This window comes from Rutilus rutilus (genome assembly GCF_951802725.1).
Source record: "Rutilus rutilus genome assembly, chromosome: 13".
Classification (NCBI taxonomy): Eukaryota; Metazoa; Chordata; class Actinopteri; order Cypriniformes; family Leuciscidae; genus Rutilus; species Rutilus rutilus.
In genome coordinates, this window is record NC_140218.1 from 17,904,903 (window position 1) to 17,922,536 (window position 17,634).

A 17,634-nucleotide genomic window follows, 5' to 3' on the forward strand; every position below is an offset into this window, starting at 1 on the left:
TGGAGGTGGACATTTTAAAGGCAGACTAACAGGTCTTTGAGGGTCAGAATTCTAGCTGATAGACAGGTGTTCAAATACTTATTTGCAGCTGTATCATACAAATAAATAGTTAAAAAATCATACATTGTGATTTCTGGATTTTTTTTTTTAGATTATGTCTCTCACAGTGGACATGCACCTACGATGACAATGTCAGACCCCTCCATGATTTCCAAGTGGGAGAACTTGCAAAATAGCAGGGTGTTCAATACTTATTTTCCTCACTGTAGCTCACCTCTAATCAACAAGTGATGCTATCTGAGGTATCGTGCATGTCTGTATAGCACAAAATTACAGGGTTAAGAGTTTATTCAAATCCCAAGCAAAAGGCTGATAGTGATGCTTGTCTTACTGTTGTTTTGGTTTAGTTATGCATGTATTTAAATGGAAAATGTTGGTATGATATGTTGCTTCGAATGCGTGCAGTATTTGCAGTAAACTTTCAGTTGTTCATACCTTGAGTTATTGCGATAGGACACAGGTTGAAGTGGGCTTGAGAATGATTAGAACTCCACAGGGCCAAAATAGCACTGGAGAGGTAATTACACAGGGCTGGAGAGACCATACGGTCCCTGCTGCTGATAGAAGACAACAGAGGGACTCTGAGATCAGATGCATAATGCATAAGAACTTAATGACTGTAAATCATGATGCCTGAGCTTACTTGACTTTTAAACAAACACCTCTGCATTGACACCACTGGCTTTATGAAAATGAAACCAAATAACTCTGGGTTATGCCATTTTCAAATTTTGACTAAAGAAAATAATTAATCAACGTAAAAATAATTCACAATGTAGCACACCCTCTTTTGCTTTCAGGAAACTGCCACTACATAATGATATAAATATGAATTTATTAAACTATATTCCTACTAAGCAAATTCATTGACATATTTCTGCTAGAAATTATAGTCCCTGGCATGTGACCAAGTGTTTGAAAGTATGTATTTAGTTTTTGTTTTTAAATATTTGTATTATGAAGAGTATATTTTATTTGTGTGGTACCCCAAAAGCAAATAAGTGAATACAAAATTTCAGTTTAGTTTATTTAGTTTAGTTTATTTATTTAACACTTTTAAAAACAGCAAGTGCCGACCAAAGTGCTGTACAAAACCAAGATTAATAAAACAATAACCAAAAAAATAAGTGAATGACTGATAGCCTACATGCAGTGCTGTCATGGTAAAAATAATTAACAACAATTTGCCCAATGATAAATCCATATCAAATCAAAGGCAAACATTTTGAACACTTTCACAACTGTTTCAACTGTTTTTTGACATGATTTCTTCAATCCACGGAAGGTAATTGCTCACTTTGGTATAAACCCCATAATACCCAGCCTGGGCGCAGCCATGACCCCATGACACAATACCGCCTATGAACCAGCTTTTACTCTGATTGTCAAAAAATGCATAGGGCCCTCCACTGTCCCCCTGGCAGGAATCTTTTCCCCCCTGACCAAACCCAGCACATATCATATTCTCTGTCACTACTAGTTTCCCTTTAGCCGTCACTGTGGAGTCATATTTAGCCTTACAGTCCTCAAAATCAGTGACGGGTAAATGTACGTACTGGAGATTATTGGAAAATAATGCAGGTCTGTTTGTATTCCACACACCCCACCCAGACACCTTCCCGACGTCATTAACCTTCAAAACAAACCGCTCTTCCCTTCCAGGCAAACACACAGGCATGACGGCTTTACTGACAGGTACCTTATACTCCAGTTTAATCAGGGCAATGTCATGGTTGAAATTAACGTTATCGTGATGGTACTGAGGGTGAATAAAGATTTTCTGTGGAATGCCGACGACCGCCTCATTGTCCTGTTGTTTGACGGTGCCCATCTTCAGCTGCAGCTCGGAAGTGTCTCCATAGCTTTTCAGGACATGAGCAGCAGTGAGGACCCAGTTGTCTGACACGAGAGAAGCGCCACCGATGAACCTGGGACCCATTCGTATCATGACCTGCCAGGGAATCTCGTTCTTTTCTGCATTCTCCCCGCCAATCACCTTGGATAGCTTTTTCTCAGGCTGTCCACAAACTTTCAGAAATGGCAGACATCAGATTAGTGTTTACAATGTGACACTGATATAAACTACCAGGAAAAAATGACACCAAACATTTTCAAAGGCCCCATGATTTTTCCAGTTGTTCATTATTAACTGGATAAGGATTAAGAATGTTTTAAAAGGAATTTTTTTACTCAAATTTGAAAGTTTGGCACATCTAAAAAATGTTCTAGAAAAATATTTATTCTAAAAATGCTCATGAATTTCCAGGCCACACTTTTAAAACGGTTTCCAAGACTTAGGGAATTCTGTTTTTTCAAAGACAATTTTTAAAAATAAAATAAGCAATATCTTAATTTTTTTTTTTTAAGTCATATATGCTAGAGGTCCCTTTGGAAGTTTGCTGCACCCTGGTTGAGAAGCACTGCTCAAAACTGTTAAATAATTTTCATACTTCCATTTTAGTAACCAAAAAAAAAAAAAAAAATTCTGAGCCACCCTTTAGATTACAGTTCTGCACACTCTCAGGGCCCATCAATTGTTTGGTTTACCCCATATTCTTCAAAATATCTTCTTTTGTGTTCTTCATACAGGTAAATGATGACAGAATTTTCATTTTTGGGTTAACTATCCCTTTAAAAACTTAAAATGTTATATTTCATATTAGTTTAATATAAGTTTATATTTTTTGGATAGGAAGGTTTTGAGATCCTGAAAAACAAATTCAGTCAAACGTGTCCAAACTTTTGATGGTGGTGTACAGTATATTAAAACATAAACCATCTGTTAAGCCAAATGCATTAAACTAAAACTCACTGGGTGAACATATCTGGTGTATTTTTCCACCCAGGGCATCTCTCCAGTAGCCGTCATGTGCACAGGTATAGACTCCTAATTTCAGAGAGAAAAGGATTGCTGTAAACCTCCAGTGATGATTGATTAGTACAGTGTCTTGCTATCCTGTGACATGCACCTTACCATTATTTCCAGCCTCAATTGCGTAGAATTCATTACAGGAATACGTGATCACAGATTTATATGTGGTTTTGGTGAATTTCACACTTGCATTATGCACTTCTACAGGCTCTCCACAATCAATAACTGCAAAAGAAGGACATTTGGGAACTCACACAGTTTATAGACACATCCATTTTTTATTTATTTAGTTTAATAAATGTCATATAAATATCTGGCTCTTAAAATCTGTTTACGGTTGATTATTTGTCGCTTTCATTTTGAATTGAATCTGCATATTTTTCTTTCTTTGTATTATTTTTTCTTGTCTTTTTATTATTTGTGTTAGTTATTTCAGCACATGTTTTAAATAACCTTGTCAGTCCTACAGTTGTTTTTGCATACGTTTGTTATTTTTTATAAATAATTTAATAAGCAATGTTGAATCACTGTTTTTTACAGGAAAAAATTATTTCTTAATCAGTATTTTAGTTTTGTTTCCTAACAAAAGTGTTGAAATTACTAATAATAACATAAATTTACTTGAGAAGCAAAAGAAAAAAAGAAAAGAAAAAAAAAGAATATGTTAAATTAATCCACACCAGTTTGTAATTTTTAGATTTTTCATGCAAAAAAAAAAATGAAGAAAATTATTGTTGTTTTTGTTGTAGTTTTAATCATTCATTTTACCAAGTACATATTGTTATCATCCCCTTTTTCATTGTCTTTTCATGATAAAATGCATATCTAAAATGTTTTAATTAAAAATGTGCTTTTGTTATGTGTCATCACGATTTCATCCCAGAATTACCACAGTCAGAATTTCACCCACTTCAGCTTGAAATAACACCTTAGGTTTTAAAACGTACCTCCTCTTTGTTGCAGTAAACCCCCATTGACGATTATACACACTTCATGCTTATCTGGGATTCTTGAGCAACTTACTGATGCAGTTAGGCAGCGGTCCATCCCAAAATCCACCCTTCAGGCATGTGGCTTGATAAAAGGGCAAAGCTTCCTCCCCCTTAAGATGCAAAAAGTCACTTTTAACTCTCTATATAGCATACCAAGCTCTTTTTCTTAAATCTTAGAGAAAGTAAAAGAGGAAAAATGGTTACCAGAATTAATTCATAGCCCAGCTGACATGTGACATTGAAGGTGTCCGTCATGATGTACTGAGACTGCCGGGGCTGGATATGTCCGTGTCGAGGAGTCACGGGGTTTGGGCATGGCTGGGCTGTGAGAGAAGGGAACAGTAATGAAAACACACATTCTGGAAACCAGGCCATTGGCTTGTCATTTAAATGTTTATGTGATTCTTAATGCATCAAAATGTCTGGAGACAGCCATCAGATCTGAAACCCTGCTTCAAAACATTTATTTTTTGGTAGATTGCACACCATTCATCATTTTCTTGAAATGTGCTTGAGAGAGAATCCACACAAAACAAATGTAAGGCAAACAACATATTAATCATTATTATTACACACATTCTGGAACACTTGATTCCTATTGTTCAATCATAGTATGCAGCGGTCAGCCCTTTCCTAAAGGAGTGCAACAGCGTCAGTGAAGTATTTTTCCCATAGGGGTTTTAAAAAGGTCTTTGTTTAAGAGTTATAAGTCTTGAAGCCAACAAAGCAGCTACAAGGTAATCACATTACAACTTTAATTTGAACACATTTAAAAAAATATTTTAATATTTGAAATTCGGACAAAAAGACCGATGACTGTTTACTTAAAGGCAAGGCAAGCGATTTGTTCCAGAAATATTTTTTGTTACTGGTTGAAAGTCTCTTCACATCCTGATAGCAATCACTAAGTTAAGTGGTCTAAGTGTATTTATATGTACATATTATTGTATGTGGACCAAAAGATTTTCATCCAATCATTGAATTCGGTCCGAATGCAAAGATACGATGTCTACCTTGTCATTGTATGTATTTTTATACCTCCGCAATTAACACTAATCAACGCCGAGATGAACCTGCAGAAGTCAGGTCTCTTTAAGCTGATGCTCATTATTATTATATGTTATGTGCTTAGTTTAATGCCGTCTCTTGTGACAATTTTGTTTGCCTGTGTTTTGGAGGACGCTCTGAAGGGAGGGTGGGACCTTATGCTTTCAAAGCTAGCTCGCTATTGCTAGCCTCTCTGAAAATTACCTACCTTAACTTTAACACCTTTGATAGGGAAAAGAACTACAATCTCATGAAGTATGCAAATTACAATCTAAAACTAAAAACTCTGGATGAATATAAAACTACTGATTTATAAGATGATGATTATATTTTTAGAAACAACATACTGTACATTTATTGCAAATTATGCATGCATTTAAGTAGTTTGAGAGCTTAGGGTGACTGAATTGATTAGTGCTAAAGAGTTCTTCTGGTGCAATTTGCTTGTTGAAATTTTCTGATTGGTGAAGATTTCTTTGCAGAAAAATGGGTAGTGTAGGTTTTTTTTTTTTTACCAGGTATTCTGCTATTGAACATGATTGTTTAAAACGTAAGATGAAATAATGCAGGCCGATGGCCTCAACAAAAGCATATACCATTGATTAACAACATTGTAGCTCACAGGTCTTCTTAAAAGGTTCAAAATCAAAATCAATTTAAAATCAATTCCAATATGGGATTTTTACTTCCAGAACTCGACTATTGCTTCAGTGTATATTGAACGTCATTCATGGCAACGTTGGTCCACTCATTTGGTAATTGAAGCCGGCGCTACACCGTGGACCCGCTCTCTCGTTTCTACAAATGCAAGTTTCATTTGTTTGATTTGTCGCTTGGCTGATTGTTTTATACATTGTATTGGGCAATATTTTTTAGTGGAAGTTTTAAGATAATATACAGGTAAGATTTTAAAATAATTTCAACATAAATCAATATTTTATGTCCACATTGTCAGGGTTTTGATATGTTTTAGGCCCCGTTTACACGATGGGAAAACGCAGATATTTCCCTGCGTTTTGGCCTGTCATTTACACGAAAACGCCGTTTTTATCCCAGAAAACGATTATTTCTAAAAACTCCGGCCAAAGTGGAGATTTCTGAAAACGCTGGTTATGTGTTGCCGTGTCAACTGGGAGAAACGGGGTTTTAGGTTCTCAAACGTCACATTATGCGCCAGAAAATGCTTACGTCATGAACCTCGCGCCATGTCTGTTGTTTTGAAAGGAACAGGAAGTCGCTAGTGCTATTCGTTGTTGTCGATTTTGAGGATTCTGATTGGCTTGCATGGCTTTATCCTTCTCCCTACACTGCCGCCCATAGGTTTGGCATAGTTATAATGGCGCTCGACAGCGTATTTATGCGGGTTGATGTAAACGACAACTTTTTTGAAAACGATGTTGTGTGCACGATGTTATTTTTGAAAACGGAGGGGGGGGAATATTCGTTTCTCTAAATACCCGGCTATGTGTAGGCTAAATGTGGCCTTATTGTGTTTTAAGTTCTGTGCCTGTTTGCCTGTGTGACCCAGTTTCCTAGTGTGTGCCAGTTTGTTCCCTTGATTGTATATCCCATTCACCTGTTGCCCATTAATTAGCTCTTTTGCTTCTCTGTGTATTTAAGTCCTGTCTTCCTTCAATTCATTGTTCGGTGTCGTTAATGTTATGTCTGTGAGATATTTGGATTAAAGACTATTTTGTTTGAATCTTCGTGTGCTTCCTGTTAGCAGCTCCCGTGACACACATATCTATTTAATTAATATGTAGTAGTAATTTAATATGTAGGATTATGCACAGTTAGCTGCTCATTATCACAAAATAACCTGAGGTTGGGTATACATTATGCTTTACTTACCATAAAGGTACATAATAGGGGGTTGTAAACTACCTGTGCTGGTGTACTTGATCTTCCAGCCTTTGTTTTTCCCAGAACCGTCTGAGCGGAAGGTCACATGCACTTTGTGAGTTCCTGTCTCTATTTTTCTTGGTGGGGTCTTGCCACAAAATGGGCCATACTCCCTTCCACCTGCAGTGATCTTAAACAAAACAGTTTAACTTGTCAGTAAATACAAATGGCAACAGATAAACAAGCCTCTTGGGTGATGGGAGGGTGATGAGAAATAATGGAGGGCATGAGAGAGCATACATTATGTATTCAACAGCCTTCAGGTCAGTGATTAGTGGAGTAGTCTGACACTTAACACCAGTGCTAAGGGGACCATTTTTGTTTTTAGAGGCAGTGAGGGTGGAAACAGCTAAACTCAAAATTACAAATTTGCTTAGCATAACAAGATGGTTAAACCCATAAGAAGGGAATTGGATTCAAGTCATTAAAATCGAATGAGCTTTGATGCAGAGTATAAAATCAGTGCTGAAAAGTAAACACTCTTAAACACTTATCAAGCATATCAAGCATATGGAGAGCCAATCTTCTCTGTGTAAATCACTCTAAAATCAATATTTTCTAACACTCAGCAAGGGCACTAGAAGGCATATTATGTCTCTCTTCAAACAGTATTTAGACTGTAAATAATCTTCCTTAAGCTTAAAACGAGTCTTCAGTATAAAGTGCAGCATTATGACGGTTGTGTGGGGATTCTATTGACCATATACAATATGTTATTACATTTAGTACACTGTACACATTAATGAGTTAATTTTCTTATAGTTCTTCTACATTTGTAGTTATTCTGAACTTTAATCATTGTATTATGTTAAAAATGTAGGTAAGATTTTTATGGTTGGGGCCAAATTGACCTTAACTGGATTCAATACAATTCACCTATGAGAAAAAGAAATAATGTAAAAACAGCAAATCTTTAGCATTAATACTTCTCACACACTGCAAAAAAAGCATTAGATTTGTTTCTGTATTTAACAACCGATTTAAAAAATAATCTGAATATTATTAGGAGTATTTTTTATCAGGTAGAGGTATTGACTTCCCAAAGGACCCAGTAGGACCCCATTAAAGTGACTGAGATGTGTCCACACACATGCTATTATGGCTGGTGTTTTAGGTTTGAACTACCATCCTGTTGTCAGAGCTTGCTGATTGAGAAATAACCAACCTTAAGGATGTCATAAGGGCAGCGGACTTCAGGATGAGTCTCCACATCAAACAGGTCTTGGAATTCCAGGGTCACTTGGAAGCCTTCCATCAAACTGATGGTGTAATCACAATGGCTCATCTTGGGATAAACACCTGGGTACTCTGGACTGCTCAGTTCTCCTGACCTCTCCTGAAACACCTGCCCACTACACTCAGCTACATTGGGAAAAAGCATTTTCACACCCACTGGAAATTGTCAAAAGCACACACATATACATTAAACAGACAACTATCCATGCCGCATTTAACACTGCAACATTGATTCGGGATGCTCAGAAGCAAATAAACCTTTCCACCTGTAAAATGGCCAGAGAAAGTGCTTTCTGTCACTGCATCTATACATTTATGAAGAGTTACAAACATTACGTGCATGAAAATTAGATACTTTAGCGAATGCAAACTCTTTACAGCTAAAAAATGGTTATGAGATAGAAACAGTCAAATCTTTCAGGTAAATTTGCTATTATTTTTTGCATTTGCACAAAAACATACAAATAAGAGAACACCTTTACTCAAACCTTAACCACATCAGATGCAAAAATCACTGGTTGCCCAAGATAGTTGTTGTTTAGGTTCACTGGATGCTATTACCAACTAAACTGTGTATCATCAGTAAAATTTAGACTTTGGTTTAGATTTAGGATTTTTAAGCTTTGAAGTTTGACCACTATTTATGATTAAAAATATATATATATATTAAAAAAAGATTATAGTAATGACAGTCATTTTATTTTTATTGTTTTGTCAGAAGTGCAAAATCAACATGCAAAATCAATCAGAAGTTACTGATACTTCGAATAGAATAAAAAGACACATACATATTCAATAGCATCATCAACATCATGTTGTTCCAAACCCATTTGTCTTACACAAAACACAAAAACACAAAAGATGAAAATCTGAACATTTTCTTTGTTTGCTATTTTCCTGGCCATTAAAATAAATGGGGACTAGAGCTTTTAGGCTTTATGATGAAAACAAGTTTTATTGTACTACTTTTGCATCCTGTGTGAAGCTTGAAAGCTTCAAAATAATACTTCATCATAAAAGCATAATTTACTGAATCTATAAAAGTAATATTCACTGAAAACCTTCACATGCTGGTGATGGCTGATTTATAAACAAATAAAAAAAATTTAAACAAATCAGCTGATTCAGTCAATGATTCACTCATGAATTGACTCATTGACTCAATAATTGAGTAATACTTACTGGATGGAAAGATGTTCAGTGAATAATGACTTTAATTTCTCAGAAAAAGAAATCATATGGCTTCAGAAGACTTGGAATATATAGCAGCACATGAGTCACATTTAGAATTTCCCATTTTGTGTTCCACCGAAGAAAAAAAGTCATAAAGGTTTCAAACATTGAGGGTGAATAAATGGTGACAGAAATTTTATTTTTGGCCATACTATTAATTTAATAAATGAACCCCAACAAGTGCAGATGCTACAAATAATTGCTATAAATGAAGAATCTCAGGGTGAAGGTCTACTAATTCATATGATTAAATGATTCAGACACAAGTCATTGTTTCAGTGTGATATGATGTGATGTCTCTATCTTCCCCATTAGCAAAGAAAAACAATTAAGAGGCATGTCTGGCCTGGTAATTGTGATTAATTACCCATCATTAGCACAGTATCACAGCTAGAAAACGGTATAAATTTTCAACTGATCTCTATAACGCTGTTCCCTCAGGAACCAATGGTAATTAACCTGGATTCGCTTAGAGTGACAGAGATCAACTGCTTTATACAGGCACACTAGTGAATCATCAGTCTGTTGCTGAAGCGTGCTTCAGGCTAAAGCCAGTTAGCGCTGTCCAGAACCGCAGTGAACATTAGCACTTTAAATGAGAAGAGTTTTTGGAGCTAATCCATTTTTCTGCCAAAAGTTTTCATAACCTGAAGGTCGAAAATGTAAATATGCCTATTCGAAAGCCCACACAATCCTCGCTTATATCGACTCTATCACTCTATCAATGATATAACAAACCCCTCTACTATTAGGTGACTCTATTTCCTGCTTTATTACAGGCCATGCTAGCTCAATCAAGAGCTGTTGACAGGACTGATAGATAGTGTGTGGTGAGCTGTGGCTGCCCAGCCTGCTGCTGTGACCGCTGTTTCAATAGGTCTGTGATGTACAAGAGTCACTACTGGAGCATCAATCAGTACTGACAATATCTCCTAAACATTTAAAGATTTGTTCAGGACTTACACAGCTAAAAGTTGGGTTTCTTCGGATTACATTTTTTTACACATCTTAGATTACAGGCAAAGAGACTGTTGCTCATTGCTGTTTGTGGTAAATGGTTAAACAGTTTATTATGCTCCAAAATGTTTCAATTTAAGATTATACTCATTTGAAAAAAATATATAAAATTTCATTATATTTTATATAATTATATAACCATGCATGTGCATGGTTGCCAGATTGAGAAGATTAAGCAAAACACTGGGCAGAAAATGTAGGAAAGATAATAGAGGCTTGTTACCAGTGCAAGTAATGTAAATGTCTAAAATAAAAACAAAAATGTTTTCAGCACAAATAATCAGCGGGGCAAATATCGCGATGATTATATTTAATTAATCGAGAGAAGTAGAAATCATTTTAAGTTAATTGTGCAGCATGGAAAATGGCTTGTTTGGATATTGCGGGATCTGTGATGTCACAAGGGCAAATATATTTGCATATGCTTGCCTCCAGAGCAAGACACCCACTAATAGTAATAGGGGTGAGCAGGGCACAACCTAACACGGGGCTAGTTGTAACACACTTAAATACTTCCACACATGCTAGCATGACGAAACTTAGTGTATTGACTAGTTGCCATATCAACACTATGTAGAGAAAAAAATGCATTTTTTTAAACATTTATTTAACCATAGCAAAAGTAAATGTATTTTCTGATATTATTTTAATCTCCAATCTGTTAAATATGGACATTTTTCTTACACAAATGCATCACTTCACTTCAGAAGGCTTTTATTAACCCCCCAGAGCAGTGTGGAGCACTTTTATCATGGATGGATGCACTTTTATGGACTTCAAAAAATATAAAGCCATTCACTGCCATTATAAAGCTTGGAAGAGTCATGAACTCCGATCGTATTTGTCTGAAAGAAGAATGTCATATAAACCTAGGATGACTTGAGGGTGAGTAAATCATGGGCTAATTTTCATTTTTGGGTGAACTATCCCTTTAATCACATGCAATAGCGAGTGGGTGTAGATACTGTTTATGCAAACAGCGGCCGTTTACTGACCAGCCTTAAAGGAGCCGCCCCTTAAAAATGTATCATTTAAGACAGAGGGGCAGAATAAGGGTTGAAAATATTAGTTTTTTCTGTATATATATTTGTTTTGCTGTTGTTGCATTATGAGTGAACTTCAAGGAACATGTTAAAATCATGACCCCTTTAAGAGTGCTTTTAGTTGCACAATCAGATCGTTATCATGAACATTGGCCAGCCCTATACAATTCTTCATCAATGAGCAGAAAGACTACAGGCCAGGGTTTTCACCTGCTCTGATATCAGCCTTACCAGGGCAGTGTCTTTTATCATTGTGGAGTTCGAATCCCAATCGGCAAGTGCAGTAAAATCCCCCCACATAATTATGGCAATTATGGTCACACACAGGCTCTCCATCCATTGTGCTCAGGCACTCATCAATGTCTGTAAAGAGTAAAACAAGATCGTTTAGCAACAGTTCTCATTCGGGTTTGGGCATCCAAGATCAATTCAAGTATAATAAAAAAAGATATAGAATATAATTAAAAGGACTTATATACTGAATATAAACTTAAAATCTATTTCATTTTAGACTATACAACGTCATAAACAAGTAAATATACAATATTTGATTTATTTAGCATTTTTTAATTATCGTCAAGTTCAACCCTTTAGCCTTTACAGCAAGAGGTGACAGCGGAAGAGAGAGGCAGTCATGCAGTGAATCCATTGTTTCCATCACCTTCAGCAGAAAAAAATGCCTGGAAGCCTGTGAAACGGCCCTCATTGGAGTAATCTGATCTGAAGAGCACGGCCATGGTGTTGCTGGCAGAATAGATGACAGTGTTTTTGGGCGCATCACCGTAATTTGTCTCCGTTTCGCCACAGAACCGGACCGTCTCATTTCCTTCGGATAACACCTGAAAAGTTTAAGCAAGTAGTAATTATTACAAACACGCATCTGTATCCTGCATTCACATAACAGCCATACTGTGCATTTCATGATAGAGAGGTTTAATCAAATGTTCAGTATTTGAGTTCTCTGATATTAAATGGTGCTTATAGGCAACAGGTTTACTAGAAAGATGTTTACACTTGCTTGGCTAATATGTTTTGATATTTTAAATATCTGATTAATTATCAATATACTTAAATATTTTAGTAATAATCTACATTATATATTTTTGTAAGAGTTTTTAACAATATCTGAGGAATTTCTGTCCCTATTGACAGCTATTACGCTTCAAAAAGTTAAAAAATAAATAAAAAATTATCGTAAAACTAATCCATATGAATTGAGTGGTTTAGTAAACAAATTCTGAAGAGACACATTCGCTTTTGAACAGATAAGCTGTGGTAAACAGAAGGTCAAGCATGTTCACTTGACGTGCAACAACCAATGAGGTTCATTCTCTGGGGTTTTCGCAGCACGTTTGAGCTTCCGAGAGAACCAATGAGGTTCATTCTCTGGGGTTTTCGCAGCACGTTTGAACTTCCGAGAGAACCAATGAGGTTCATTCTCTGGGGTTTTCGCAGCACGTTTGAACTTCCCCAAGAACCAATTAGGTTCATTCTGGTGTTACGCAGCACGTTTGAGCTTCTGCAAGAACCAATGAGGTTCATTCTCGTGTTACGCAGCACGTTTGAGCTTCTGCAAGAACCAATGAGGTTTGTTTTCGCGTGTCAAGCAGGATTGGTTCTGTTTATATTCGCTGATCAATGTCTATATGTGAATTAAACCCTAAATTCAATCTGGTCATCATATAAAGTGATCGAATCTCTTCAGAAAATTTGGACTAAACCGCTCAATTCGTATAGATTGATTTTACAATCTCTTTATGAACTTTTTGAAGCGTCAAATTGGTAGTTGCGTAGCTGTCAATGAAGAGTACAGAACTGGCTCAGATTTTATTACAAATATCTTCATTTGTGCTCTGAAGATGAACGAACAAGGTTGAGTAATTGATGACAGAATTTTCATTTTTGTGTGAACCTTGTAAAGCTTTCAATCAGCCAAACTAACAGATTCCTGATTGAAGTCTGATTTTGATTTGCACTGGCAAGAATGTCTTAATGTCTTTCTCATTTAAAACTGCAATTCTCTTTATCCAATTTCAACAGACTGATTTGTTTGTGATACCAAAATATGAATCATTATCTAGGACTTGTGCACTTTGGTGTGTATATATCCCATAAAATGACCCAACTTTTACATCTCTGTTGAAAACATGGATCTAACCTGAACATAGTCATATTCGCAGCGATGAGAAGGCTCCAGGCTAAAATAAGTGAAGTAGAGGCGTAATCTGTGTCCTTCTGGTCCTGTGATATTCCACACCATACGCTGCTGGTTAGGGTAGACGTTTGGGAAGTTTGGTGATGTGAAGCTCCCAAACAGTCCTGTCAGCTCTGAACCAAAAGCTAATGGAAGCAGGGCGACGAAAGCCAAAGATACACTAAAACAGCAGCAAAAAAGGTGTATCACTGATAACGTATTGAAGCTGTCACAATCCCAACACATTAAACAGAAACATTGGGGACTGGCAATTGTTCCCACTCCACACTTAACACATCACAGTGAACACATTTGAACACATTGCATACCTGTTCATCATTCCAGAACACCACAAACTTCAGTTCATCTCACAAAAAATGTCCTGATCTCCTTTGCTGAACTCTGTCCTCCAGGTTAATGAACCAGCTAAATGGCTCAGTGTAAACACAGTGCTGAACACTGAACTTTTGGCTTTCATTATCGTCCATTCTGTCAAGTGTCAATATCAGTTATTGGGTTGAAGATATACCAGTGAAGTTAATCTCTGTTGTCAAGCTTGACAACATCTTTTTTTCTCCTCAAACAATAGATTTTGTCATTGTTTTTTCTTCGACAAGAAGAGAAACAATCACACAAGAAAGCAGTAAACACATTCAGAACAAGTAAATCAAAAATTTGATTAATTCTGATTTTATATCGACAATTATATTATTCTTACTTTTAAAACACCTGACAGCAAATGAACTCTCATTTTTGGAATGTGTCCTTCTGACCAGTCGTCAATAATTGATTTTTCCCCTCGGTGTGTAAATGCAAACACAACTTTAGTTCGTAGAAATTAATTCAAAAGAACAAAACAACAGATCTTAACAATTTTATCTTTATAGCTTTATCAAACACGTAAGTTTTACTATGCTTATTTAAATATAGTGGGGTCCAAAAGTCTGATACCACATTTAAATATGAGTAAAAAAAAAAAAAAAAAAATGTGAAAGATCCTGAAAACACAAAGTTTTAAGATTTAAAAACAATAACGTTTTGATATAAAATAAGAAATCACAAGGTCGCTGATCAAATAAGTACAATTGTGACACTGAGCATGTGGACTTAAGATATTCTGAAATTTATTTTACTTTTCACTCAAATTACTACAATGTCATTGACCATGAAAAAAATATATATTCTAAATTGGAAATTTGAGCAATAGAATTTTTTACTAGTGGTCTCAGACTTTTGGACCCCATTGTATATTTTGAATACTGATAAACAGATTTATCAGCACATAGTTTCACTGTAACACTACAAACTTAACAAGCAACCACATTCAAGTGACACTGAGATAGGATATTCATATTAATTTTTTTCCTGACTGCTAATGTCACCATGATGTCATGTATTGTCTGCACCTGTTCTCGTTAGTCCCTGATTAGTTTACCTTCCTCCACCTGTGCCTGTTTAGCTCCCTCCTCACTCTGTGTATTTATACTCCCTGTTCTTTTCATCCTTTGTCAGTTATTGAATGTGGTCACGCTGTATGTGTTACTCACCAGTAAACTTTAATGTTATTTGGATCCGGCATCATTGTCTTCCTTCCACGGTAAGTTTGTGACAGCTCACACACTATAACTGATTCGGTTGGCCCAATTTCCTAAACCATTCATTCAGTTCTTGAAACAAAGACACGTTTCTCAAAACGTTTAACACATATCACCTGTTTTGACACATTCCAATTTTCGGTAACACTTTATAATAATGTTCAGTTGTAAGTAATTTATAAGTGGTTAGTTAATGATGAATAATGATGTGTAACACATTTACAAGTGATGAATAGTGTACACTTTAGATTAGGGGATGCAGAAAGTGTTGTAAATGATTTATTCATGCGTTTACACATCTATAACAGGTGTTGAACACTGTAGTGTGTACTGCAGTGTAAGTGCTGACTGGTGAGGGTATAGACAGCTGACTTCTGTAGTGTGTAGTGTAGTGTGTACTGCAGTGTAAGTGCTGACTGGTGAGGGTATAGACAGCTGTCTTCTGTAGTGTGTAGTGTAGTGTGTACTGCAGTAGAAGTGTTGACTGGTGAGGGTATAGACAGCTGACTTCTGTAGTGTGTAGTGTAGTGTAGTGTGTAGTGCAGTGTAAGTGCTGACTGGTGAGGGTATAGACAGCTGTCTTCTGTAGTGTGTAGTGTAGTGTGTACTGCAGTAGAAGTGCTGACTGGTGAAGGTATAGACAGCTGACTTCTGTAGTGTGTAGTGTAGTGTGTACTGCAGTGTAAGTGCTGACTGGTGAGGGTATAGACAGCTGTCTTCTGTAGTGTGTAGTGTAGTGTGTACTGCAGTAGAAGTGTTGACTGGTGAGGGTATAGACAGCTGTCTTCTCTGAAACACATGGAGTCTTTAACCACTGTGCACCTGATGTGAGCAAAACATACAAAAAAAAAAAATATTAATTAAACATTTATAAAACGCATAGTCATGTTTTGTAAATGATTAGTTAATCATTAATTAATCAATTGTAAATGACTTATAACTGAATCTACAAAACATACATAAAATAATGAACATATCACTTATTAATCATTTATGAATGCATAGTCATGTTTCGTAAATGATTAGTTAATCATTTACTAATCACTTGTAAATGACTTGTAACGGAATTTACAAAACACATAAAATGTTAGTATATCACTTGCTAATCATTTATGAATGTTTTGTAAATGATTAGCTCATCATTAACTAACCACTTATACATGACTTACAACTGAACGTTATTATAAAGTGTTACCCAGTAAGAAGCAAAACTGATCAGAATCTTATGATAATATAAATATGATGCCACATGTGATTATGTGCTTTGGAAAATGAATCCTAGTGGTGGGAGACAAAGAGTAAGAGCAGGGGGAAAGAAAAATGAAGGGGACAGGGCCAAAGGACATTTGTTCCTGATGAAATACAAAGCGTTATAGTTGACCATGTTCTTGTGCATGTAATGACCATGGCCTACAGACTCATCTACAGGGGTTTTATACTACTCACACATACAGTACAATTATAGTACACAGTAGTAGTCCTTTAGATTAGAGAACTTTCACTATTCTACAGGAAATACTGTAGCACATGTTCCCTCAAACTCATAATTGTCAAATTGATTTAGAGCCATGTACTTCTTACATTTGGTACTTTTGCAGAACTGATAGACGAATGCCTAGGTGAAGGAAAGAAAATCTTGTCAGAAGACAAAAAAAAAAATATATATATATATACACTCACCTAAAGGATTATTAGGAACACCATACTAATACTGTGTTTGACCCCCTTTCGCCTTCAGAACTGCCTTAATTCTACGTGGCATTGATTCAACAAGGTGCTGAAAGCATTCTTTAGAAATGTTGGCCCATATTGATAGGATAGCATCTTGCAGTTGATGGAGATTTGTGGGATGCACATCCAGGGCACGAAGCTCCCGTTCCACCACATCCCAAAGATGCTCTATTGGGTTGAGATCTGGTGACTGTGGGGGCCATTTTAGTATAGTGAACTCATTGTCATGTTCAAGAAACCAATTTGAAATGATTCGAGCTTTGTGACATGGTGCATTATCCTGCTGGAAGTAGCCATCAGAGGATGGGTACATGGTGGTCATAAAGGGATGGACATGGTCAGAAACAATGCTCAGGTAGGCCGTGGCATTTAAACGAGGCCCAATTGGCACTAAGGGGCCTAAAGTGTGCCAAGAAAACATCCCCCACACCATTACACCACCACCACCAGCCTGCACAGTGGTAACAAGCCATGATGGATCCATGTTCTCATTCTGTTTACGCCAAATTCTGACTCTACCATCTGAATGTCTCAACAGAAATCGAGACTCATCAGACCAGGCAACATTTTTCCAGTCTTCAACTGTCCAATTTTGGTGAGCTCGTGCAAATTGTAGCCTCTTTTTCCTATTTGTAGTGGAGATGAGTGGTACCCGGTGGGGTCTTCTGCTGTTGTAGCCCATCTGCCTCAAGGTTGTGCGTGTTGTGGCTTC

At 36.5% G+C, this 17,634-nt stretch overlaps 1 protein-coding gene across 1 annotated transcript; it reads right to left on the bottom strand.

Moving 5' to 3' along the window:
• Positions 1-1,068: 1,068 nt before the first annotated feature.
• Positions 1,069-14,015, bottom strand: masp2 (MBL associated serine protease 2). Its single transcript, XM_084429055.1, has 11 exons — positions 13,926-14,015; positions 13,561-13,777; positions 12,064-12,241; positions 11,634-11,765; positions 8,039-8,235; positions 6,856-7,003; positions 4,129-4,247; positions 3,956-4,034; positions 3,035-3,157; positions 2,873-2,947; positions 1,069-2,088 (listed from the first exon to the last, which is right to left on the bottom strand). Exons 1-11 carry the CDS (start codon positions 13,934-13,936, stop codon positions 1,307-1,309), a joined length of 2,061 nt encoding a protein of 686 aa, XP_084285181.1. The 5' UTR covers positions 13,937-14,015; the 3' UTR covers positions 1,069-1,306.
• Between the last annotated feature and the right edge of the window lie 3,619 nt (positions 14,016-17,634).